Source organism: Mesoplodon bidens (assembly GCF_964165515.1).
Source record: "Mesoplodon bidens genome assembly, chromosome: 3".
Taxonomy (NCBI): domain Eukaryota; kingdom Metazoa; phylum Chordata; class Mammalia; order Artiodactyla; family Ziphiidae; genus Mesoplodon; species Mesoplodon bidens.
In genome coordinates this window covers 43,072,661-43,100,229 of record NC_138178.1, presented here as the reverse complement: position 1 = coordinate 43,100,229, position 27,569 = coordinate 43,072,661, and the positions used below count along the sequence as shown (strand labels likewise).

Genomic DNA, 27,569 nt, shown 5'->3' with positions numbered 1-27,569 from the left:
GCTGCTGAGTTGGACAGGGAAATTCTTAACTTTCATTTATTCATTCATTCATTCAACAAATATTGATGTGTCCGGCATGCTTCTAGACTCTTGGAAACAGCGGGACAAAATCTCTGTTCTTATACAGCTTATATTCTGGTGATTCCATCAGAAATATATTTTCCTCAAACTTTTACTACCCAGCTAATAGCTCTAGGTTGTGAGAAACCATTTGTTTGCTCTTGAGGTCCATGCTTCCAGCATCGTAGGGTAAGGTTTTTAGCCCTGAAATCCTAGTGTAGTTCTTAACATCAATGAGCAAGTCTATTGCTTAGAAGAGAACTCAGTAGCCCTTTGCCTGTAACTCTATTCCTAATAATTTTCTGATGTCGTTCATAGTAAGTCCTCAGTCACATCAGTGACAGTAATTCATCTTAGCTTAACTGCTTACTCCAAGGAGCCCTATTCATCAGGAGGAGGTAACTTTCATCTCTTTAATCTGTTACAACAGGCTTAGCCATATGTAACCAACATTCGCCAAAAAGTCAACTATCCCAGCTTTTGTCATCTCCACATAATGATTAGATGCCTTAAATGCTGTAAAGAAACTGCTTTAGAAGGCATGGTATAATTCCCAAAGCTCACCATGTTCTTCAGATTGAGAAGCTGAAAAACTGCAGAAAGAATCAAAGAGTGAGCCAGTCTGAGTTCTGCTTTAACATATACAACTGACCACCAGGTTTTTCAGCTAATTTGGGAATAAAATCCACAAATCCGGATATTTCTGCTATGCAAAGGGAAAACTAGAGAAATTAACACTAAAGGGTATGTTTGACTATCTGCCAGTTAAGTTTATGTGATTAAAGCCTCCAACCCCCTGTATTATGCTATAAGCTGTTAGCAGAGGATAGAAACAGTTCCATATACAGCTTTGATAACCATTTTCATTTCACTGCTAACTTTCCTTTTGGTTTCTAATGATGATTAGGCTTTATTTAGCTAGCCACTACTGGTGGTAGCAGTCCTTTCTCATCCTGTGATTGTCTCAAAACTTGATAGTTTTCTGTGGTGACTTTCCAAGTGTGGAATCCATTTTAATGTACTCAAAATTGTAGGAGGGCAAGTTGTGTGAAATGGGTCATTCTTTGTAGCTAGAAGATGCCCAAATGTAGTATAATTGGCTGACGTGAACTGAAAGTGCGTACTACAGGTAAGGAAAGGTGCATGTGCTGTGGTGTCCGGGATGTAAAGTCAGATTGCATGTGAAACCCAGATTTACAAAAAGAAGCACCTCTGCCATTGTAAGAGGGGAAAGGGAGTATGGAATGTTTAGGGATAGTGAGGGAGAGGCACTGAAATAGCAGCAAGTGCTTTGGCAATATGAGACTTTAAATATCTTGTTAAAGAGGCACTGTTAATATTGTAGTAAGACTAATCCTTCCTGCTTTCAAAATTTAATTACTCAGGTTTGTTTGTTTTAAACACTAATTCCCTGAAATGAAGCATCATTTTGTTGTTTCTTTGTTTAGGTTCCAGAGTTCTAAATCTGGAAAGATCTACCTCCATAGAGATGTACGGCTCCTGTTCTCTAGAAAGTCGATGGAAGTTGATAGCGGTGCTGCATATGAACTCAAATCTTACACTGAATCGCCAACAAACCCTCAGTTTTCACCAAGATGTTGATAAAGAGTGACAATTTAAAGTATTTGCTCAGTACCCAAGTTTGAAAGTAAAAAATAGCATAGAAGGGAGTGTACCAAATTAACAAGCAGGAGAGTGGGTCCTCTCCTGTTATCCTGGACCAGTTTTTATGAAAGGATTCCTGGGATGAGATCCACATATTCCAAGGAGACTGGAAACACTCATGTCCTAACCCTTTTTGTACTGTCGAAACCACTTCACTGGACTTGTTGCAAGAGCAAACCACCCCCCACCCCCACTCCCCCTCCACAGTTAGATTAGTGTTTACACGTTTCATTTCTCAGTTATTTAATATTTAATGTTTTCCTTACTACTCAAGTGATGTTTGTCTTTAGTGTTCTAATGTAGCACAAATCCTATGTAAAATCATACTATGTATTTTTGACATTAATGTTGAAATCTGAAATATATGCACAAGTCTTTTAATTTTGTGTGATGTGTTTTAAGTACTATTCATTTAAATTATTGAAAATGAGAATGAAATGTTGAGCTTCTTTCAAGATTAATGCACTATGCAAGCATGTGTACTTTTTATATCTCCCAGGTTTAGTTTTTACAATACCCCATCCCGGTTGCTGTCTCACACAGTAGTCCTTTAACATGCTGTATCGGCAGTGCAACACAGAGTAAGCTGCTTCACATTCCCTTAGCGAGTTCAGACCATCATGCCCATTCATATTCCTTCTAGAATCCCTTATCCCCAAAACAGTTCTATTTTCTCCTTAATCACTACTACAAAGGCTTTACGTTAAATTGCTATCCCATTCTAGATAACTTTTGCAAATTGTTAAAAGAATATGTACTTTGAAAACAAATTAGTATTTATATTGTAAATATATGCAAGAAACAAAGAAATGTGTATTTGGCTTTTATTTTTAGATGAGACATTTATGTGATTGAGTGAATTTCTGGTACCGATCAGACAGTTTCTATTCTAGCTTTACAGCTAATAAGAGGAGAGAGATATCTTGAGCCTTCTACCAATTTATCACTTTCTCATTCACGGTCACATGGAAGGCATTTGGCAACTGGGAAAACCACTGAGTAAAGGAACATGATTGAGTGCATCAGAAGGCTTCCATCCATCCCCCTCAGAAAGAGGAGTGGTTTTAGATCTTTGTACAGGGACAGTGGTCAACAGCAGATCAGTTAACAAGGCACAAATACTGGGAATGCTCACACAAAGCCATGAACGCAGGTTAGAAAATACATACCGTTCCAGTAGGCCAGACCCAGGAGACCTGGGAGTCTAGAACCAAGTGAGCAGTCTGGAATTTGGGAGATGGGAAGGTCTTTCCTTTGGCACTCAGCTAATGGATAGACTATACAAGGCATATAAGAGTGTGTACCTGCAGGCTGTGGGATGGTCAGCAAGAAGCCTCTTATAAAGTCCTTTTGAAACACCAGCTTAAAGAGAAAAGTCTATTTACACTCCACGAAAAATAAAGAAGTTTTCAGTGGCACAAATTTATAAAGGTTTGTTTGTAATCTTTAGGTGTGTGGTAACAACATGGAATTAGGACCCATAACGTTTGGATTATAGTCCTAGCTCTAATGGTATCTGATGGAACTGACCTTTCTGGCTCTGTGTGATTGAGAAAGTGGGGTGAGAGTATAATTAATGTGTCTTCTCTTCTTAAAGTGTCATGTAATTATTGGAATACGTATTTCAATACATGTATCTAGACTTTTAAAAAAAATTTTGTTGGCATACAGTTGATTTACAATGTTAGTTTGAGGTGTACAGCAAAGTGATTCAGTTATACATACACATATATCCACTCTTTTTAGATTCTTTTCCTATATAGGCCATTACAGAGTATGGTAGAGTTCCCTGTGCTATACAGTAAGTCCTTATTAGTTATCTATTTTATATAGTAGTGCATATATGTCAATCCTAATAGACTTTTTATATACATTTGACAAAAGTCAATATTGATAATTTTATATAAAACTCAGAAAATACCAAGTATTTAAAACATCAAAATGCCTTTATTTAATTTTAAAAAAATGTTATTGCTGCTTTAACCTCTCTGGTAATCCAAAAATTAATGATGTATGTGTATGCAGGTGTCTTTTATGTGGATACGACACTGCAATCTTTCTAGAATTATTTCTAGTACCTGGTTTGCCACCTTTCTGGGCATTTTAAAGAAAATTTCCAGAAAATGACTGAAGCAGCTGGATGCACCTTGTGCTCTTCCTAGCAAGTTTGTGCAAGGGAAACAAGTGCTGACATTTTGTCCATCTACGTCTTTTTTGTCCGTGTTCTTTTTCCCAGTGAGGTATGGTGACCCAGCATCTGTCTGCTCTCACTTGCCCTGGCACTATCTCTATCATAATGGTTCTCTTTCTACCCTTCTTTTGTCATAGGCCGAGACTTTACCACACTTCCTGTGTGGCTCCTCTTTGTACTCACAGATTATGTCACTACACTGAGAGTTGGCTTGCAGGTAAAGACAACCAACACTGCTACCTGTGGTAGATAATAGAGATCTCCTCACTTACTACAGGCTCACTTGGCAGTTTTGCAGACTAACAAAATGAGTGATAACTTGTTTTTAAAAGGAACTCCAGGACACAAGTAACCTCCGGAAAGTCCTTAGAGATTTTCTTATCAGAAGAGAATGAAAAATATTAATAAGAAGTGATGACAATGGGGACTGGCTGCAAGGCACCCAACAGAAGCTTCCCTCTCCTGTCATTTTACCCCACCAGGTCTCTCTCATTCCCAGAGGGTTAGAGAAAGGAAGCAATTTCTCCTTCAAAAACTTCATCCTTGGGATCCCCACTCTCCCTAGTCAGTTTGTGAGTGAAGCAATGATTTGTTTTTAAATTTAATTGTTTTAATTTATGCAATACATGTTTACTATAAAATTTTTTTACAGTACATAGTTATGTAAAGTAAATGTGAAAGTCCCTCCTTCCATCCACCCTTCTAGCTATCACTTTACAGATGTGGTGGCTCTTAAAATTTTAGTATATGACACTCCACATGACCTCCTAGACCTGGGAACACAGTATCAGTCTACATGGGAAGTAGGCTTTTCATCATGGTAGGAATTCACTCTCAATCCCTAAGACTGTCTCTATGTGACATTGGAATCAGCTCATTGTAGTCCACCATGGATTTTCTGTGAGAGATATATGTCTTAAACTTGAACACTGTGGGAAGAGGCAGGGAACATAGGAATGCCTACTGTGCCAGGCATTGTAAACAATTTATATGTTATTTAATACTTAAAGCCATTATTCAGAGAGAGTATGGATATAGTCTACAATGAAAGAAAAAGGACACTTGAAGTACTTGCCCAAGGTCCCATGGTCAGTAAGCTGAAGAGCTAGGATTCAAATCTAGGTTAAATCTTCTGTCTTTTCCACTCTACTACACTGGCATTTCACCCCTTTTTTCATTTTTTTTTTTCCTACTAGTAATTGTGGCCTGGCATCAAAATATACTTTTCATCAATATTTTTGGCAAAAAAATTAATTTGCTGTGTAATGAGATTATATAATAAGGCAATGCCTATTAATCATTAGGGGGGAAAAGATTTTGATTAAAAAATAAAAGACTTTAGGAAGGAATGTCCTGAAGCAACTCAGAGGCCCTTCAACTTAGTATACTGTCAGGAGGCATGCAAATACAGTTGTGAGAAGTTTTAGAAACATATTGTGGCAAATATTTTATGAGATTTAAATGTTTAAAGTTTTAAACATCTCTTCCAGACCCCACTGTTCATCATTCTTTTTAATTCATTCAAAAATTTCCTATTCCAGCCTTTCCAGTTCGTATAACGTTCTCTTGTCTCACTAAGTCCCTAGAGAAGTGGCATCCTCCACTCTCTAAGTTCCACTCCCAACACTCAAGTTGTTAAAACTTTTTTTTGTTTTTTTACAGTTCTCTGACCTACTTATTCAGGTAATGTTCCCTGAGTTTTGCTCACAGACATCACCATTTATACTCAGGGTTTTTTGGCACTCTGTTATCTAACTTGGTTTCCCTGCGTTGATCTTCCAGTCTCTCCCTTTCATTAAAAATGTATTCTGTTTTTAGAAAGACAAATATCATATGATATCACTTATATGTGGAACCTAAAAAAAATGATACAAATGAGCTTATTTACAAAACAGAAACAGACTCACAGAATTAGAAAACAAACTTGTTACCAAAGGGGAAAGGGAATAGGGATAAATTAGGAGTTTGGGGTTAATAGATACATGCTACTATATATAAAGTAGATAAACAACAAGGACCTACTTTATACCACAGGGAACTATATTCAATATCTTATAATAACCTATAATGGAAAAGAATCTGAAAAAGAACATATATATATATATATGAATGAACATATATATATATATATATATATATATGCATCACTTTGCTGTACACCTGAAACTAACACAACATTGTAAAGCAACTATACTTCAATTAAAAAAAGGTATTCAGTTCTTGATATTTGCTACAATATCAACAATGATGCAGGTAGACTTCCTCACTCAGCTGTTTGAGGAATGGATGGGGTGTGACTTCTCATCTCCTTTACTCACTCCTACAAACCCTTGAGCTAGGGCACCTAAACCTCAAAAAGACCCCTGATCTTTTAAAAACTTTTATATACCTACCTAGTTCCAAGCCTGAAAAAATCTTTTGTGCGTGTATGCACCAGAATCACCAGGGGGAGCTTTGGTTAAACATCAGTTCTTTGACTTTGCCCCAGACTTAATGAGAATCTCCGTCACTAGGGTTTCTCAGTGATTCTAATCCTTGTAGCTAATTTAATTTAATTAAATAAAATTGAAAATTCACTTAGTTGTGCCAGTCACATTTCAAATGCTCATTATTCATATATGGCTAGTGGCTACTGTATTGGCTAGCACAGATACAGAATATTTCCATCATCACAGAAAGTTCTCTTGGACAGCACTGATCTAGAATATATAAATGGCAGTTGAAGCTATGAGGATGGAAATGATTTCTCAGAAAGTATAAAACTGGAAGAGAAGGGGATCCAAGGACAGAATTGTTAAAATCCTCCCATTAAGAGGCAGGTAAAGACTCAGTGAAGGAATGACCAGAGAAGTAAGAGAGAATAAGGGAGTAGTATCCTAAACGTCAAGGGAAGAAAGTTTTGAGAAACAGGGAATTGGTGATCGCTGTGTAATTTTAAACATTAAGGTACATGGTTGATGATGCAAAAAGGAATATTACTTGGGGAAGGATGGCTTCTCAGACAGTCCCCACAGTGGGACATTGGCCTTTGTGGATTCTCCACTGACCAAAATCTGCCTCCCAGAAATTCAAACTTGCCCTCATGTGAGTGTCACTATCTTTCAGGAACAGGTTCTCTTTACCTAAGGTTACATATACTGATTTTCTATATATGTGCCTCTATCAGATTTTAGTTCACAAATACATTGATGTAGGATATATACCAGAATGTCAACTCAATAAAAATAAAACTGTCAGATGCTTAAGTTAGCCTGACTAGTGCATTCTGCCTTCTCCCTGTAGGTCTGCATAAAAGAAAGGCAAATTTTCAGAAGGTTACTTTGTGAGTATGAAATGAGAACAAATATTTAGTTGATCTTATGAAGTGTCTCAGCTGGCCCAGCTTAAGTCACTCCCAAGGGATATACTTGTCAAAGAAAGAGCTCAGTCTCTTGAACCCTTGTATTTTAAATGCTCCTTTGCCTGACAAACTCCTTCTTTTCTTTCTCCAAAAGGAGTGCACTTTTTGTTTTTCAAGTTGCAATCCCAGTGCAATTTTTCCTGCCTGAGAGTCTACGCAGGACAACCTGGTTGAGTTTTTATGGTTTCCAAATTCCCACAGAACTGCATTCATAATCTGTTGCTTTTTACTAGTTTAACTTTTAGAGGGCAATCTTATTTCCAAGTTTCTGAGAGATGCTTCATTGGAACCACCACATATTGCCTGTATCTATTCAGATGTCAAATAGAATAAGGATTCAATGTAAAGCCAACGGATTTGGCAATTAAGAAAGTCACTGAGGGACTTCCCCGGTGGCACAGTGGTTAAGAATCCACCTGCCAATGCAGGGGCCATGGGTTCGAGCCCTGGTCCAGGAAGATCCCACATGCCACGGAGCAACTAAGCCCGTGTGCCACAACTACTAAGCCTGCACTCTAGAGCCCGTGTGCCACAACTGCTGAAGCCCACGTGCCTAGAGCCTGTGCTCTCCAACAAGAGAAGCCACTGCAATGAGAAGCCTGTGCACCGCAGCAAGGAGTAGCCCCCGCTCACTGCAACTAGAGAAAGCCTGTGTGCAGCAATGAAGACCCAACGCAGCCAAAAATAAAATAAATAAAATAAATAAATTTATTTTAAAAAATCATTGGAGGAGTTTGGTGCCAGCAGTTTTGAGTAAATTTGTGGGAGTGGACTCCTGGGAGTTGACAAATGAGTAGAAGCTGAATTCCTTCATCAGATATTTATTAACTATCTAGGAATTTCTGGGCTCTGGGAACAAAACATAAGCAAATATGGACGAGGTCCCTGCCCTGATGTGGCTTATCTAAACAGGAAAGGTGACATTAATAAAGTAATCACAACAAATACCGTCTAATGATAAAGCGTGCATTGTCGACCTATGCAGAGACGTGACAGCATTTAAGAGGTGGATCTGACCTAGTAGGGTCTCAGTAAAAGCCCAAGGCGATGACGTTGGATTGAGGATGTGAAAAATAGGGTTAAGAAGGCGAAGCAGAGTCGGGAGAGACTTGTGGAGCACAGACCTATGGGGCGCCCAAAAGAAAGTATGTATGGCCGCAGCGCGGAGAGCCAGGAGGAGAGTGGAACCAGGTGAGCCTGGGGAAGTGAAAATAGGAACGCTCCTGGAACGGAAGTGACCAGACTAGGTAGGCAAGGGCGGGGAGAGGCGGCTCCACTCATAAACTACAATTCCCAGGAAGCATTCGGCGGACGGATGTGAGGTGAGCGCGAGCCGCGACCTTCGAAGGAAAGAAGGAAGTGCTTGGGCGTCGCAGAGCGGGAGAAGCGGACTAAGGTAGGCGAGGGCGCGGCGCGGAGGGGCGGCGGGCCGAAGGGGCGGTGGGTCGGCGGCGGGCCGCAGTGGTGGCCGCCCGCCGGGCGCGGCGGGGCTGCGTGTCGTTATAAGGAGGCGGCCATTTTTGCGGGCAGAGACGGCCCGGGCGGGCGCTCGAGGAGCGGGGCGGGCTTGAGGCTGCGCGGCGGGCGGGTGGGCGGCCTCGGCCACCTGGTAATTGCTTCTCTTCCCGGCGTCTTGTCCACAGAGGGAGCAGTATGTCCGCGGAAGTCCCCGAGGCAGCCTCCGCCGAGGAGCAGAAGGTGAGTGTGCCCGCGGAGCGGGCCGGGGAGCCCGCAAGGCCCGGGGCCGTCGCTGCCGGGGGCCAGGCCTGGCGGCGGCCTGGTCCCACCACGGGCGGAGGGGCGCAGCCGGAGCCAGCCCGGCGCCGGTGCAGAGCCGGTGTGCCGCTCCTCCTCACCTGGCAAGGCCAGACACTCCGGAACCGGCCGCCCGCAGGAGCTCGGGTAGTTAGCGCCGGCGTGGTGCGAGTTGGAGGTTCTCAGCGTCCTGGCTGAAACGTTCCTTTAGCGCCTGGGTGTGTCGGGGTTTCCTTTAATACTTAACTGTACACGAGAGCTCGTGACTTGGTCCTTAATGCGTGGAGCCTGAGTTTTTCCGTGGGCTGCACTTGGCTCATGAACCTTTATTTTTCCCTCGAAGAACTAACTGTCCAACTGCATGTATTGTCTGCGTGTTCTTAACTCTAAAGGCGGTATCTCGTGTTGGGGCGGTGACTTAGACCTGGGTTGGAATTTCAGGTCCAGTCATTGTTAGCCGGGTAACCTTGGTCAGTAACTAAACTGTTCAAGCTTCAGTTTTCTCATCTGTAAAATAAGAATAATAATCCTTGCTGTATACAGTTGTTGTGAGGCTTAAATGTGGTGGGTAACTTACCGCTTTGGCGCAGCGTGTGCTCCGAAATGTGTGCCAGTGGGATTCGCCTATGGTGCTTGACTAAAACTCGAAAGGTTGGAATTTAAATTTTTTTTTTGCCAGCTGACTTGATCATGTTTTTCGTGGAAACATGGGAACATTTTGTAAACTCACTTGTAATACCTTGCTGATGTAGGGAAATAGGCCACGGATCGGTGTTATTCAGATTATGGATATAAAGGCTTTATATTTGTCTAGGCTAGTGCTTGCTTCTAAATAACCATAATTACTTAAAGAATCAGAGGGCATTGTCATAAATAGGATTTGGTCTATTACTTGGATTTTGTAAGGGCTTCTGCTTTAGGTTACAACCATGCTCCTAATCAGGCTGAAAATTTGATTAGTGTTCTAAACCCATTCCATGTGTTCTTTACCATGTTAACTTTCCCTGAATTGGATGGCTCTGTTATGATATTACTTGTAAAGTAACTGGAGAAAAAAGCAGTAAATAGGCCAAGTCACTACCTTATTCGAGAATATTCCGATGTAAACTATGTTGGGTATTTTTCACACTTTAATAAAAATCGAACTTGGGGGCAAAAAAAAAAGTATATATGCTATATATAATTTAAGGATTACAGTCATAATCGTAATATTAAATATTATGTATTTATTGTAAAATATTTATCTTGGTGTTCATTATTGCTTAGGATTTAGGAACCCAGATAAAACAGCAAACCCACGTCTGTGCTGGCTTGTCCTAAACGCTAAAATCAACCTCAGTTTTGACTTCTGAAGCACAATAATGTGCTATGTAATTTTCTTTTATGAGATTTGTTAATATGGTGCCAAAGCGTGGAGTGTTGATTTCTGCATTGTAAATGCTTCACTTGGGACAGCCTAATATTTATGCCTCTTAACAAGTTTAAGTTTATCTTCAATGTTTTCTTTTTGTGTCTACATTAAAATTTTAATTCAGGTCCTTTGGTTTTAGGGCTGCTGTGTGAGTTAGTAATATAACGTCCCTTCTTGAATTAAGGTTTGGCTGTAGATGTTAAGTGCCCGTAGCATGGATACCATCCCTAAACATGAGGAAAATGTGCAGAGTCACTTCTGTGTTCCTGTGGGCCAAATCACCTGTTTCTTCTATTTGGAAGAATAGTTAGGTGACCTAAAAAAATTGGGTTATTGTTTTTGTACCCAATTGACCTTTGAATTAAAGCCAAAGTATTCAGCTAAAATACCTTTATAGTTTTATGGTATGTCAGCTTCTGAAAAACTAAGGTAAAGAGATGAGCCTGGCATAGAGTAAGAGCTAAGTCACTATCTATCTGAGTAGTATGTGCACCCTTGTTAAGAGAAGAAAACTGTATAAGCCACTATTTTTTATTGCGATACTAATTAAATATTACAAACGTAAAAATAAGTATAAACTCTTATCTCTCTTACACCACTCTAAAACTAAAACAAACTAAATACAGACAAAAACATTCTAAATTATTAATTCACTGTGGCATGGTAGTTTGCTGAAACTGAATTTCCAGTGTATTGAGACTATGGTAGCAATTGTTAAAGTGCAGGAGCCTTTTGAGTTTGGCAAGTTAACACTCCCTTAGACCATATGATCCCTTAGTTCTCCCTTTTTTAAGAGTAAGCTGTATGGTCATTTAACTGTAGTCTTAGGTACATCATTTACATTTTAAATTCAGCTCTGTAGTTTTCTCATTATTTGGACAAATGGAGTAGTAAATGAAAGCTCAGACACCCAAGTACCATAGTACTGCTTAAATATAAGATGGCAATTCAGATGCCCTAGGACATGCTTATATTTTTCTTTAGATTATCACTGAAGTGAAAAGTAAACATTATTTTATCAGAGACCTCATGGATCCATCATCCACTTTGAATAACACTTAGCTGAGACAGGCATGCAGTCTGATCCTGGGGGTGAAAAGAGGCATGTGGAGACGTAAAACACATAGTTCTCTTTTCATTGTGAGCACCTTAAACTCAGGTCTCTCCTTTATTTATCTTTTCTCCCATGGCACCTAGGATAGTGCCTGGCATTGTTCTGAAAATGTTGGTTGAATGAATTTTTCTCCAAACTTTTCAGTTGAAACTATTGCCAAAGCATTATGTCAATACAAATGATGATACTAGTACTGCAGTTAAAAAAAGAGAGGGATAGACCATGGTAATACAAAAAACCTCAGCTTAGACCCACTTAAGAAATCTGAATGAAAGTAGAAGGATGTTTATATGCATTTTTTCATATATATGGCTTTTAACTTTTTTTTAGAAAAGATCTTAATAGCAGGTTCTCTAGAAAACAGGTTTTCTAGAGATTTTATTATAAGATTCATCAAATTAAGTTAGTAAGGTGTCTTGGGAAAGGCTAACTCAAGTAGAGCTCTCAACTTAAATATTTTTGTCAGTTTAAAAGGTATGCTTGGTGCTTTTGTGACTGGTGGAAGAGGAAGAGAACTACTGTTTAAATTACTTCATTATGTCATCAGTAAAGAGTGGATATAAACTGCTTTCCCATTTTCCCAGTTTTAAAAAAATCGTGGTTAATATTGGCCTTTTTCTGGGACTGTTTTGACAGTACTTTTGGTAACCAAAAGGCTTAAGATATATTCAGTTTGGAGCACAACCTGCTCCTCTGGTTTGTTGTGCAACCATTGATTCTTAACAATCTAGATGTAAACCTCAGAAAAGTTTTAAAATGTCTTTCAAAAAAAAAAAAGCTCTTTCATTTGTTGTATAGTAAATTGCTGAGATAGCAACAGTGTTTAGGCTTGCCTGTTGTTTGTGCAAGACTTTAATACTTAACAACTTCTTTTCCTGAACTTATAAGTGTCTACTAAACATGAAATATTCCAAAGATAAGCTGATGGTGAAACTATCACGTGATTAGAAAGTTTCTTAACTTTTAAAAAACAGTTGGAGTACATTGTATTTGTTCATTCAGTAGACTTTGTTGTTGTTGTTGTTGTTGGGGGTAGGAGTTTATTAATTAATTAATTTATTTTTGCTGTGTTGGGTCTTCGTTTCTGTGTGAGGGCTTTCTCTAGTTGTGGCAAGCGGGGGCCACTCTTCATCGTGGTGCCTGGGCCTCTCACTATTGCGGCCTCTCTTGTTGCGGAGCACAGGCTCCAGACGTGCAGGCTCAGTAGCTGTGGCTCACGGGCCTAGTTGCTCCGCGGCATGTGAGATCTTCCCAGACCAGGGCTCGAACCCGTGTCCCCTGCATTAGCAGGCAGATTCTCAACCACTGTGCCACCAGGGAAGCCCCCATTCAGTAGACTTTTATTGAACACCAATTAAGTGCCAGGCACTGGGCAAGCAGCAAGGACTTAATAGAACTACAGAATTTTTCCACAGAGGTTGATAACAGTATTGGTCCCTTCCTGACACTATACCAAAGGATTTGTTGGCTTTCATTAATCTTTTTTTTTTTTTTTGTGGTACGTGGGCCTCTCACTGTTGTGGCCTCTCCCGTTGTGGAGCACAGGCTCCGGACGCGCAGGCTCAGCGACCATGGCTCACGGGCCCAGCCGCTCTGCGGCATGGGGGATATTCCCGGACCAGGGCACGAACCCGTGTCCCCTGCATCGGCAGGCGGACTCTCAACCACTGCGCCACCAGGGAAGCCCTCTTTCATTAATCTTACTCATCAATCAGTGCATCAGTGAACATATTGCTGAGCAGATTGAGAATTTACTTAGAGAGTTCAGATTTTTATTTGCTGATGTTGTTGTGTAACTTCCCTGCTGAAGACCAAAAAGTGGTATTAATCATTCAAACTTACTATCAATTCCATGGCAGACTACAAAATAATCCTTAATTATTTGAATATATGTATGTTTATATATATATATATATATATATATATATATATATATATGCTTTTATACCTTATAGTCCTCCTACTTACAGAAAGCTTAGCTAGTGTATTTCAATAGAATGATTCACAAAAATGCAAGTGCCTAACGTTAATAAATATTAGGCCCTGTGCTAATTGTAGAGTATACGACGAAGATTATTTTGGGGCATATGTTGTTGCCAAGAGAATAACTATCACTTAAAATATTGTTTTTAAGTTTTTGTTTTGTGTACATCATAAGCATACATCTCTGTTGCAGTATCCTGGATTTCTGCTTTCCTAGTTTGTAGCCTAGAGTAAAAGTTGCAGAATTCTAATGATGCTTTTTCCCCCCTCCTCCCAAAGCTATTATCAGCATAGAAACCACTTAGCTAAATGAAGTCACTAATATTCCAGCATCTATTTCTAAAAAGTAGTAAAATTTCTGTGTAACACAAAGGCCTCTTGGAGAGTAAAGTTTCAAAACCAGATTTGAATTTTTAAAAATATTTTCTTCTTGGTTAAGCTTGTCATTTCCTGTCTTTGTTGATCCTTTCTATTATATCTTTCTTTTCTATTTCATTAATTTATGCTTTTTATTTTCTCCTGTTTTCTTTGGGTTCCGTTCTTTGTCTAACTTCTCAAGTTGGTTACATAGCTCATTGAGTTTTAGTTTTCTTTAATATAAGCCCTTAAGGGACACTTGTATCCCACAAATTTGGTATGTGTAGAATTTTTATTATTAGTGAGTTCCAAGTAATTTTTTTATTCCTATGATTCCTTTTTTAACCATGAATTATTTAGTAATGTACTTTAATTTCCAAATGGCAGGGATATATACAGTTTGAAATAATTGACTTTTAACCTTCTGAATTGCAGTCATAGATTGTGGCCTGGATGGAAATGGTGAAGAATTGCTTTATGGCCTAATATTTAGTCAGTGTTTCCATTTGTCCTTGAGAAGAATATGTATTTCCTAATTGTTGGATGCAGAATTAAAATCAAGTACGTTGACTACTTTGTCTTTTTCACCTACCAATATGAGGAAGGTCTGTTGAACTCTCCTATGCTGATAGACCTATCAATTGCTCCCTATAATTTTGTTGATTTATATATTTTGAGGCTTTCTTATTAGAGGCACAAACATTAGATCTTCTGTATTCCTAATAAAGCTTTTTGGTCTTTTTTTTTTCCTTTCTTGTCCTCCTCCCCCCCTCCCCCCCTTTTTTTTTCAGTTGACTGATTTTCTCTTCCATTTTACCCCCACTATTAGTTTGGAAGTTATATACTTTATTTCATTATTAAATTGATTCCCTCTGAAATTTTATCAAGCCTCCTCAACTAAGCAAAGTGTAAAATTAATATCATAAATCTTTTTGTAAATGAGACAGACATAGAACACTTAAACTTTAAAAAACTGTTGTATATTTTTGTTTTGTCCTTTTTTAACCTCACATATTAAGACATTAAAATTAGGAAAGTGAATGTGTCAGTTATATTTCAATAAAGCTGGGGGAAAAATTAGAAAATTGACTTGTTTAGTATACATACATACATACCAATTTCTTTGTTTGCTTTTTCCTTCTTTATCTCAGACCTTTTGAGGGATGTATTTTCATTCTAGCTGGAATAAATGTTCAGGAATTCCTTTGAAGGATGTCCAGAAACATGCAATCACACCAAATTTTGTGTCCTTCTTTGCATTTTTTAATGTGACTGTAGGGATAAATTGCCTTTTTAAAAAATAATTTCTATTGCAGCTTTTTATTTTAAATCACTGTGAAATGAAGTTCTCACAACATAAGACCTCTTCAAACTCCAGAGTCAGGCATCTGGAGTAGACTCTCAGGTCATTCCTCCCTCTTAGCCCTATGTCCACCCCAGTCACCCAAAATCCTGCCAGGACCATCCTGGAGGTGAGGTGATCTCTTTTTATTTGTAATAGTTCTAGCAAAAGTTATACAACAGTTTATTCCTTTAATTTTAATTGGCAGTTTACATATATACGTACTGCTATACATATTATCTCCTTTCTTTTAAATTACACAAGTACTTTCTAGGAACTATTTCAGTAAATTGCTTATTTTACCTGATTTTGTCAGTTAATGTCCTGCTCTGGAGAATAGAAATCAATTTGTGTATTTCAGACAGAAAGGGATATGATTTAGGGGGTTAGGTTACAAATTACTTGAAAGGATAGAGTAGCAAAAAGGGGGAGATGATGTTTCCAGAGGTGAGGGATTGCAAAAAAACCTTTGACCCTGCAAGAGTGAGCACTATTCTGAGCCCAGCATCCTCTGCCCCATCTCATGTAGCTGCTACAATAGACCCTAATCATGAGCTTGATGCCCTTCTGCAGGAACACACAGGAGCTACTGCTGTCTGCACATTGTGTGGCATCACCAGGAATAAAATGGATTCTTTTTCCCATGCCTTTTAATCTGTTGTAGGTACCATTGGCAGAACCTTATAGGAATTCAGTCTGAGAAATGTGCTTTCAGGCTTATTCTAACTGTAGTGATTCAGAGGAGTGTTTAGAGAAGGGTAAGTGTGGGCTGAATGCCCATGGACACAGTCCACCACCTGACGTGTTATTAATACTCCACAAGCAAACTGTACCTGCGTCAGATCATTGGTGAACACCCAGGCATTTGAACTTGCTTATCAATAAGCCCTAGAACTGTATACATCTGCAAAAGGTTTAAGAATGTTTCTGTATGATCCATTAAAAGTTTTGTATGTGTCTTGATGGTACTGACTACATTTAAAAAATGTAGCTTAGGTCATATTTTCCACCCTTTTGGTGTTAAATGTAGCTGAAATCCTGAATCCAACTGCAAAGTTACACCTAGCAGGGACTTGCCATTGTGCTACGTATTTGGCCAGGAAGTCCAAGAATTGGTTTGTTTTTCTAGGACATATTACAAATTTATTGTAAATCTAAATATTTTCAGCTGTAGGTTCTGTTTTGCCCAAAATATTTTTCGATAGTAAACTGTTTCAATTTAATTAAACTGTTTCATTTAATTGAATATTATATGTAAATATATACATAAATGTGTTCCTTATTAAGAAAATAGAGGAGTGCCAGATAAGATGGCATATTGTGCACAACTTTTTTTCCCTCGTATATAAAATGGGGAAATCTGCAGAAACGCTGGAAACTAGGGAAAGTTGCTACCCCATACTAGAAAGTTTAAGGAATCTTTCTTAGATACAGAGAACTGATCATTCAAATCAAACAAAGAAGTAGAGCGCTCTCATTTCCCAAGCCTAAGAAAGCTGGATGGTTTTAGTGGAAATGTAGGACTCTGTTAACATCCTTTAATTTGAAGGTGCTGGGACCGAAAGGCTATAATCGGGCTGGAGTCCTTTTCAACCAGTGTCCAAATTTAACATCAACCAATTTAAAAAAACAATTGTATAGTGGAACCCAAGAGTAGGTCCCTCGCAAGTCCACCTATAAATTAACCACTGTGGATACCCTGGGGCTGTAGTAGCGAAGTGAAGCCTCTGTGGTGACCCAGTGCACTCTCTTATACTAAACTGGGAACCTTAACTTTATATTATTTCTCCAGCTTATCTGATTAATACAATGTAGTCATATCTTGTATAGGGGTTAGGTCCTAAAGTTAGTAAGGCAAAAAATCACATATAACTGAAATCACCCTTGAAAAACCCAGTGAAGTCATGATCACATTAGAGACTGCCCCATCAATTCTCAGTAGGTCAAGTGGTAGTCACTTTTTTGTCTAGTGTTTGAACAGATGGCCGAGCTGGTTTTTCAGTTGATTGCCAGCTGAGGTAGTTGACTCCTGTTACAGGGCCCGAGTTTTTAAACACTGGAATGATAAACAGTATGTTGATACACTTACACTCTGAAAGAGACATACTCTGGGATTGAGACTCTCCTGGGAACGCGGGGTTGCGTCATACACCTCACACTTGAGCTACCCTTTTTGAATGGAATGACTGGCAGAATCACCGATACTATTTAGAGTCTCTATCTCTGGCTGGGCACACATAGTTGAATTTTTTGTACATCAAGTGAATGATGCAACCACTGTAAAAAGAATGAAAATCAAAATATGTAGATGCATGAAACTGCAGCCTAAGAAGAGAGTAGAACACTTGAAGCAGGAGGAAGCACACACATAAAAGAAGCCCCATTAGAAAGGGTATATTTGACAGCAGCAGCAGCTTTATTCTCAAAATCCTCTAGGACTAAAAATGAGAAGAGGTAACAACACATGAGGAAGCTTTTGAAGATGGAAAAAAAATATTGACAATCTATAAGGTGAATAAAGCTGATTATAAAACATGTATGAAAATACTTTTGAGGAAGATATATGCAAAAATTATATGAAGTTGTTTCTTGAGTTCCTAGATTAATAAATGATTACTTGCTGCTGTGTAAGAACAGTAGGCTTGGCATTTATGGATAACATTTCTGCTTTTTGACTATGCATAAATAACCTGGAAGAATCAAGATATGCAGAGGTGTGTAATTTTGCTGAGCTGGTGTGCAGAAATGAGTCCATTAACTAAAAAGTGTGCCTTGCCATTGCCCAGCCTCCCCTATCAAGGCAGCTCTATTTTTCTTGATTCGTTCATTCTTCTGCATTCCTTGCCATGAAGTGGTAAACACTGCTTCCCTATGAAATATTACTCTTGGGGACTTCCCCGCAGTCCAGTGGTTAAGACTCCCCACTTCCACTGCAGGGGGCACAGGTTCCATCCCTGGTTGGGGAACTAAGATCCCACGTGCCGTGTGGCACAGCATATATATATATATATATATATATATATATATATATATATGGAAGAAAGTAAGCTATATCAAGACTGGTGTTAAAAGTGAATAAGCTTAAGATATTGATAGTCCTTGGTCAGAAAACATATTTTTGATGCATTGAAGATGGGATCTTTGGCATGAAAACTGTTTGCCATTAAATATGGGTAGAAATTAGGCAATAAAATATACAGATGTAAAGATTGACAGAGATGATGTTTCTCTCCTTTAAAAATAACAAGGTCTTCTGCATTATTCAAGGAAAATCTGATGGTAAGTAAGCTGCTGTTAATTTCTATTAAAGATTCTCAGAGCTTTCAATTAAATATGATTTTGAATAAACAGGAGGTCAAAAAGCTCTTTTTTATTTTAACAGTATTAAGATGGTTCTCTAAATATGGGCAAAGAGCTGATGAGTTCCATAGAAGGTGACTAACTATAAATGTATTATGCATGACTGGAAAGTAATGGCAAGCAAGACTTCAGAGCTGAGCTATCTTGATATTTTTATCCAGTGTGTGGGGTGTTATACATGCATCACAGCTATAATAGAGCTGTCACATGGATCATTTGAAAAACAAGACAGAGATGTTTTAAAAGCCTCTGTGCTTGATTTCTTAGTCTGTTGCTGCATTATTTGGTATTTGACAACTAAAGTCAGAATCCAGATATTTAAAAGGTGGAATTATCTAAAATAACTGAATTGTAATAGAGAAGTAATTTATTTAAAATTATTTCAGGAAATGGAAGACAAAGTGACTAGTCCAGAGAAAGCTGAAGAAGCAAAATTAAAAGCAAGGTATCCTCATCTGGGACAAAAGCCTGGAGGTTCAGATTTTTTAAGGAAACGATTGCAGAAAGGGGTAAGTTCTCATGTGTAAATCTTCACATGTTTAAGTCCTGTGAACTCAGTGTGCCGAAAGAGATTGTGAAATGGGTGTCTGTGTTTATAGCTCTTTACCACCAGATGTGTGTGCATTGATAAGTATATATGTTGGCTATAGTTATATGTGGATTATTTTCTCAAATAAACCAAATTGCAAGGGAATATTTTTTTCAGCTTTATTGAGTTATAACTGACGTAAAATATTATGTAACTTTAAGGTGTACAGTGTGATGATTTGATACATGTACATATTGCTAAATGCTTACCATAATAAGGTTAGCTAACACATCTTTTACCTCACATAATTACCATTTTCTTCTTGTTATGGTGAGAACATTAAAGCTTGACTCTCATAGCAACTTCCAAATATACAATCCAGTATTGTTAACTGTAGTTAACACCATGTTGTCCATTTATTAGATCCCTGGAACTTACGCATCTTATAATTGAAAGTTTGCACCCATTCACCAGCATCTCCCCATTTCCCCCACCACTCAGCCCCTGGCAACCACTGTTCTTCTCTGTTTTCTATGAGTTTGATGATTTTAGATTCCACATATAAGTGATGTCATACACTAATTGTCTTTCTACCAAAAGAATATTTTAACATTAATTTTAGTTTAACAGATTACTTTTAAAAGTGGCAAAATATAGAATGGTGTTTTTATATAGCATGAAAGAATGACATTCACAGCTTTGAAATAATAGAATGACAAAGAAGGATTATACCAAAACATAAAAATAAAATCCTTGTTCCATGAAAAGTAATATGGTGGGGAAATTATTATAAAAATGTTAGTTAATATTTGTAATACATAAAATGGTTTTTCAAATACACAAGGAAAACATTAAGGTGCCCTAGATAAAGGATTTTAGCAGAGGAAATACTGTTATGAAACACAGAAAAAAATGTTTATCCAGGATAGAAATCAATGGAGTATAAATTAGAACAATTATTTCTTTGTAGCTTTAACTATAATAAAAAGCAGCATCACTATTCAACAGCAGAGATATAGTAAATAAATTGTGATAAGTCAACAAAGTAGAACATTATGTGGTCATTTAAAAAGAAAAGGCCATAATATAGGGCATAAATAGAAAAAAGCAGCATTGAGAAACATGTTCTGCATTCTGTGTAAAATGTATCTGTACCAAGTCTCATTTTGAAATCATCCCATCAGATGTGGTTTTAGTATGAAATTATGTAATTTTCTTTGATTATTATTATTTGGATTTGGGATTTGACTATTAGTGTTTAGGAAACTTTTTTTCCTTTGCTAATCTTCAGTATAACTTATGCTAGCAGCCTTTCCTCCAACATTTGGGCTGTTGACTTTGTCATTTTTCTCTAGCTTCAACGACTTACGACTTTTTAAGTATCTTCAAGTTAGAATTTATATACATTGTGTCTTGACATTGGTGTTATAGATGTAAATAGTTGTCAATAAGAAAATGCCACTTGAATCAAGAAATTTATATAGAATTTGAGAAGGGAGCTCTTGAATGATTCTGTATTTTACCAAAATGTCAGTGAATAAACACTTTTATATTAGGGAAATGAAGTGTTATATTCAACTATATAATTTCTTACTATGTTAAAAGACTTGTTTTTTAAAAAATGTCTGGATCACAGGGTTTTAGTTTTCCTCTGTCGTAATAGCAAACTGGCACGTTATCTTAGTATTTTTAAACAGTTTGTTGTTCATTTGAGAGGGTTGGTTAGATATCATTTATTTTAGGTCCCTTTCTGTTTTATTGTACTCGTCAATGTTATTTATTCGGATACCTATTTTTAGGCTTTTAACAATATGACGTGTGAGGGATATCAAGCAGCAGTCTGGCCCATGTTTTTTCATATTTGTGGAGTTTGTAAAGTCCCAAGAAAACAGGATCCAGTTTTAAGAAACATGACCTTAAAAGTAAATACTGTCACTTTGGTGATCCATTAGTGTCAATGCAATTATAAATATGGATGTAAGTATGGCCCTTAAATTGAAGTGGGAAAAGGCTCTTATAAGAGTGTCATCTAGATGGTACAGAATATGTTAATTTTAAAATTTTTCACTTACACAAAATTTAAAAATTGTTAAAGACAAGTAATATTGCCTTCTTGAACTGTATCTCTTCCAATATGAGAAACATTGATCTAGTTCATTCCTCTACCTAGAGCAGTTATAATTATTAAGCATTGAGTTTAGTTTTTCTCTCACCACACTAAATAAATTTAATTCCTTTTCCTCAAGCAAAGTAGCCTAATCTACAGTTAAGTGTGATCCCCTCGTGATGAACCTTTGGTTACTATAAAATAGGTAACATTAGAAACAGACTTTATTACATTGGGGAAAATCTGCCTAAAATTTGCACTATGTGTTAAAGTTCTCATTTTGTGCTTTTGACTCTAAGAAATTTGGCAGTCTGCTTTCTCTTTTAGAGGCTACTAAACTTCAGAAGTAGCTCTCTAATATAATATAGTACATCAGAAGTTCTGAGGTTTTTTTTCACTACACTTATTTTAAAACATGCAGAAATGAAGCTGCATGCAGCTTCATGCATACACTTGAAGCTTCAGAAATGAAGCTTCATGCATACACTTATTTTAAAACATGCAGAAATGAAGTCTTAGAAAGGCCTGGTCCAAGTTTCCTACTCTATGTGTAGTGACACATGAAAAGCAATTTCTAACTTTAGACTCTGGCCTAAGGCCAGATGCTTATAAAAGAGTAGGCACTGGAGGGAGGCAGCCGGTGAGACCTTTTTTTCAGGCCATTCAGCAATCTTAAACTAAGCTGTGAGTTCCTAGCTCCTTGATTTACCACTTGAGTTACCCCTGAAGTCTCAAAGATAATATTTATATTTCCCCCCTTCATCCTTTGTCCAAGCCCTCACCTCGTATCTGGATTCTTGTCTATGCTGTAGGCAAAGGTTAGGTTCCCCTCCTTTGAGTAACCATAGCACCTCATGTATTTAAAACTGTAACAGTGGATTACTTGGCTGTTGTCCATTTTTATATCTCTCTTCATGATTCACACAGTGCCTCGTGTAGTATTGCAGGCACTCAGTAAAGGTGGGCTAAACATGATAGGTGAAAGTCAGAACCCAGGCAAATTCATCTGTTTTTACCTCGGAACAGACTAACTCATGTAGATTATCTATATTAAGGTTGATCTTTAGCTCCACAATTTCTATTTCAGTGATAAATGGTGTGGTTGTTACTGCATCCCATCTCTCCAACTAATAAGAGTGATTGTTGTACCTAGTGTCTTAGGTGAAAAATGGTGGTATAGGATAGGGATGTGTATTTTAAGTGATAATTAATTTCTAATGAGTTCATTTCTTCTATTACCCTAGCATTTATATTTTAACCTTAATTTTTATGTTAGTGAACTGCTCTAATTCAAATAAATGGTCTAAATCCTTACAGAAAAGTTCATCTTAGATGACAGAGTACCAGCAACTATAAATAATAGTTTTAATAATTGTAAACTTGATTGGAGATGGGTGACATCCCAAATGCAAGTTGATGGATTGTGTGTTTTTATTTTCAAAATCATTTAAACAAGAAATTCATGCTGGTTTTTCCATTAGTAAGTGAAAGGCTTGTGTCCCACTCTTTAAGTCCAGGGCTATTAGCTCCCAGATAGATTGATATGGAAGTTGATGTCAATATTGAGGGTTCCATACTGGAACTAGAATGATATAAGTAAGCCTGAAGAAAGGGTTCTTGTCTGACTTCTCAGCTGTTGACTTGTGATAGAACTCACTATAGAGTCATAGCTATTTCGTGTAGTTGATGTTTTTGTTTAAAAACTATTAGGTTTATTTTATTTTGACAGCACAGGGTCACATCTATATCTTAAACCAGTGTAATTGCATATGAAAGCTTTTTAAACTCTAGTCTGAATTTTTTTTTTCTTGTAGCAAAAATATTTTGATTCTGGGGATTACAACATGGCTAAAGCGAAAATGAAGAACAAGCAACTTCCTACTGCAGCTCCGGATAAGACAGAAGTCACTGGTGACCACATTCCTACTCCACAGGACCTTCCTCAACGGAAACCATCTCTTGTTGCTAGCAAGCTGGCTGGCTGATTAAAAGAGCTGAACTGCATGAATCTTCTAATTCCCTTTATTTCTCCTTAATATGTTACTTCTCCACTTTTTATTTCCTTTCACTCACTAAGTCATTTGAGGGCTATGGCTTTGCAGGTAGTGGTAGTCTGTGTGTAAGGGAATATACATGTGTAGAGTTTTGATTAGTTTAACAGTGCACTGATGAAAAGAACATGTTAGAGCAATGTAAAGTAATCTACTTGAAGATAATTGTATATATTACCTAACTCCTAGTGTAGGGCTGGTTCCAACAAGTAACAAGCAAGTTTTACAATTTTAATGTTTTGGCTTTCTTTAATTCATCTTAATTATAGCTTTGTATGTTACTCTTATTTAATGTAACCTCTATTGTATTGATTTCTTCTGTATTTTCCTTTTGGATTTTGTAAAACAGAAGTTTAAGACCACAAGTTAGAAGGTCACATATTTCAATTAGAAGAAAGGTCACATATTTGAAACACAAATAGATGGGGCTTCAAAAGATTTGTATCCTGTCCTTGAACTTGAATGGCCTTAAATCTGTTTCAGCTTTAACAATAGAATTTTACTTGGGCAATATTTGCCCATTCTGGTGTAACTTATGTGACTCTAGTGCTTAACAGCTGCTGTTGAAGCTAGTATTCTTATTCAGTTCTGTAGTGTTAGAATACCTTTTGTTGTTGAAGATGTGAATGAAGTGTGCATGTGCATCGACTGTTGAATTCACTTTTGTGCCATTTTTGTAAATACAGTAGTTTTGCACAACCTCTCACAACTGTCTGTATTAATTTCACATATTAAAGAGTAGATGATGTGCCAACCAGAAGCACAAGAGTTCCTACACAAAACCCTGTGTGTCATTAGAGCTTTTGCATAGTAAGAGTAGTTTACAGTCTTGGGGTTATAGAATACCAAACTGAAATCTTTGCTCAGTCTGCCATAGACTTAAGCTTTTTCATTTGTTCCTCATATCCATGACTCAGTGGCCTTGTGCAAATATGATATGTTGCTTAGGCATATCTTTTGTCCTATGCAGAACATTTCATTTTGACTTTTATGAAAATCACAATTCATGTAATTTATATAAACTTTTTTAATGTAGAAACTTTTTACTTCCACAGTCAATTTTGGGGACACTAGAATAAAATACTTTGCCTCCTGTGGCCCCTCCCTTCTTTTTTTCTTGCTTCTTTGACTCAAATTGTGTTGGGCTGTGCCGTTCAGTCTCTTCAGAAACATAGGTGTCTATATCTTTACTCTTGAAATTTGCTCTGTTGAATGCTGTATATTCTAACACAATAATGATATTTTCCTTATAATTTCTCAGTTGTTAATTAACCACTCTTAATCCTGTATTGTTAAGAATTGACAGTTGTTTAAATAAAAGGAAATTTATAATGAAACAAATATTTGAGAAGATTGGCCCAGGAACCTAGTCAGGATGAGCTGAATTTTAAGTAATTATAATGAGCTAGGTGAATTAGGCTTGTGACAATTAGAGGAATTTACATGATAGGTGGAACATATTCATATTAAATACTTAGATATTTTGTTTCTATAGATGTCACTTTAATAAAATATAATACTTGTGGTTTATCTAGTTAGTAAGAACTTTAATAGACTTTACTGGGACAAATTTACTGGTCTTTTAGGAGCTCTTCCCATGATGCTGAGGATATGTAGCCTGAGATGATAGTATATTTTTCTTCATCTTTGACTTGTGCAGGGCCTCCCCCTCTTTTGGATCCAGGCATCTTTTCTGGATCTTGGCTCCATTTGTATACCTGCTTTCCTATGACCTCAAATCACCATAGATGGTGCCTTGAGCATAGTACCTGCACTTAAAGGCTCTCTAGCTCTCTGAGGAAAACTTGCTGGTTATCTTCGTGCTTCACCCACCCCAAAAGGCAGAAAACAACAAAATCGATAATGTGTTAATTTGTTATTATAAGGATTAGTTATATATAAATAGATTTCTAATGGGAGTAAGTAGGTTATTCCAAAGTATGTATAATCATTGTAGGATTATTTAAGAATTACAAAATACCCCGAAGTAGAATACCTAGTGGTTTTGTTTTGTTTTTATGACTATTTGCAAGCTATCACCATTAAATTCACACACACATCAGAGATTAATCTCAAAGATCAGACCATGTTACTGATTATGGTAGGACTCCTGCTATGGTTTGCGACAAGTGATGTCATCTCTGCCTGAGTTTTCATTTGTAAAATACAATGCTAATATTAACCTACCTCAAAACTTGTTGAGGATCTGTGAAATACTGAGTAAGTGCCCAAAATAAAATATTGTTGATTGTCTTTTTATTAAAAATAAATTTCCTCATTAAACCAACCTGCCTTCTGTAAAGTCACAGTGATAGAAATCTCAGGATTTTCCATCAGAAAAGACCTGTCATTTAGGACTTGTAGGTATAATTGCTTAGCCTCCATTATTGGTGCTTGGGATAGAGGTTTTACATTTTTGTGTTTTTGTTCTGCTTCAAAGCTCAGTTTATTGAAGACATATTTGCAGGCTGTTTCACCATCGCTTGAATGAAGATTTTTGACCAAGATGGGCTTAAACATTTCTGTGGTTTCAGAATTGTGGTTTGAGAAATGGCCAATTTTAATCATTGTCCTTCTTATTATAAATGAATGTTGGAGTAAACAAGTTGGAGATAAATACTTCATGAAAACTAGCTAATGTCTGAACTCAATTACCTGTTTTATGTCCAGTAGCTCCTATTTGATAATATAGTTCTGAGAAGCATTTCATTTTTAAAGGCTACATCTGATTAAAACAATTATTGGCATGTTGGGATAGTAAGGACTGTTGGATTGTTTTGAGGAACTGAAAGGAGCATTTTTGCAGTCTATTTACAAGTTATTCAGTATTCCTTTGCTGCTCACCTAAAAATAAGTCTTAACTATTCATCAAGCCCTATACTTGTCGTTACTTCACTTGGAATTTGTTGCTGTTTTTACTTGATGTAACAAAACTATACCTCTGAATGTTTATTGATACTTTTTACTAAATCAGACATGTATTCTTTCTCAATCCAAATTAGTGAAGTTTTATCAGTGCTGAAATATGATATCTACTTGAATTGTACTCTAAACTTGGTGTTTGGTGATCCAGGGGCAGGTATCCAATAGGAAGAGCATGTCTGAGTGGCAACTTAAGCAGTTTCTGTGGTGGCCTTTTTACATTCCCCAACACTCAGACACATTTCTTCCATTTTTCATTTTCCTTTTTTGCCTCATTTTACTTCACTTCTCCCCCCTCCCATCCCTGCTTATTTCTTAAGCCTCCTGATGGCATCTATTAAATGGTATTTAGGACTGATGAATGATCAATCCTTTAATACCCTTCCCAATATAACACAATTAAGGACCCATTTAAAATTTTCTAAAACACTGTCCTCACCTGGATAATGACAGCTTTGAGCCACCTTCCCAACTCTGCAATTCAGTATGCACTGCCAGTCTTCCCCCATATCCCTTCTCCCCCTGACACCACACCATACCTTGTCAAATTGGGATCAAAGAAGTCTCATTCTGGGATTGTTAATCTAAGGGTAAAAATACTGATTTTTAATACTGTTTTACTAGTTTCTGCCTTTTAAAGTAGGTAGGCCTATGGGTTTTATTCTGGAAATCACTGATGGTCATGACAGCCATTAATTATGTTTGTATTGTTATTTATCAACTAAACAGCATTTGAAAGAAAAATCTAATTTCTTTAATATACCCTCAAATCTGTTACTGCATCTTTTATTTGTGATGCAGTAGTAGGACACTTGCCTCTATTAAAAGGGCCAAGAGTAAATGCCTTTTTTGTTGAACATGTCTAGAGTTGGCAGTTAATGCTGAAATTTGTTAAATAGCCCTTCCAAAATTATACTTGTGAAATACACAATAATAAATTGATCTACTTAATTTCTATTGATTTGATTTGCAGTTTTTGTCTCATTTAAGTGTTATATTGTTTTTCAGTATATTTTCTGAAGTTGATCCCTTTAGATTTCAGCTACTACGATATGCAGAAAGAATTTAACTATTGTAGTCTTAAATTTTGTTTTAATTTAGATAGTGTTTGTTTATGAGGTCCTAGCAGCCTAACTTATATTTGTAAAGGCTTTGTAATTTAAGTAACATGAAATGTTTGCAGATTGTGAGTCTTTTCCATCTCAGGTATAAAACACTCTAGTACAATACTGTCAGAAATAGAAAGATGGATGAGACATTCTGAGAAATACATACAGTTGACCCTTGAACAATATGGGGGGTTAGGGGTGCCAACCCTGGGC

The 27,569-nt window shown here is 37.3% G+C and overlaps 2 protein-coding genes across 13 annotated transcripts in view; both read left to right on the top strand.

The window, feature by feature from the left end:
• Positions 1 to 2,591, top strand: part of ATOSA (atos homolog A) — an 87,179-nt gene extending 84,588 nt beyond the window's left edge. For 8 of the 12 annotated variants that reach the window (XM_081229525.1, XM_081229524.1, XM_081229523.1 and 5 more), the window contains one exon: positions 1,509 to 2,590. In XM_081229525.1, the coding sequence (XP_081085651.1) occupies positions 1,509 to 1,662 (154 nt within the window). In that variant the 3' untranslated portion in view covers positions 1,663 to 2,590. Of the gene's footprint in view, positions 1 to 1,508 lie in introns of all 12 variants that reach the window. The other 4 variants (XM_081229517.1, XM_081229527.1, XM_081229526.1 and 1 more) reach the window with 1 other exon arrangement.
• Positions 2,592 to 8,734: 6,143 nt separating this feature from the next.
• ARPP19 (cAMP regulated phosphoprotein 19) lies at positions 8,735 to 27,208 on the top strand. Its single transcript, XM_081229002.1, has 4 exons — positions 8,735 to 8,756; positions 8,960 to 9,014; positions 19,025 to 19,147; positions 23,089 to 27,208. Exons 2-4 carry the CDS (start codon positions 8,970 to 8,972, stop codon positions 23,257 to 23,259), a joined length of 339 nt encoding a protein of 112 aa, XP_081085128.1. The 5' UTR covers positions 8,735 to 8,756; positions 8,960 to 8,969; the 3' UTR covers positions 23,260 to 27,208.
• The last annotated feature ends 361 nt before the right edge of the window (positions 27,209 to 27,569 follow it).

Excerpts from the sequence above, each read along its gene's own strand:
- ARPP19 (XM_081229002.1), top strand. The coding sequence starts at position 8,970 with ATGTCCGCGGAAGTCCCCGAGGCAGCCTCCGCCGAGGAGCAGAAG. Across the intron at positions 9,015-19,024 it reads CCTCCGCCGAGGAGCAGAAG|GAAATGGAAGACAAAGTGAC; the intron begins GTGAGTGTGCCC and ends AAATTATTTCAG. Across the intron at positions 19,148-23,088 it reads GGAAACGATTGCAGAAAGGG|CAAAAATATTTTGATTCTGG; the intron begins GTAAGTTCTCAT and ends TTTTTCTTGTAG.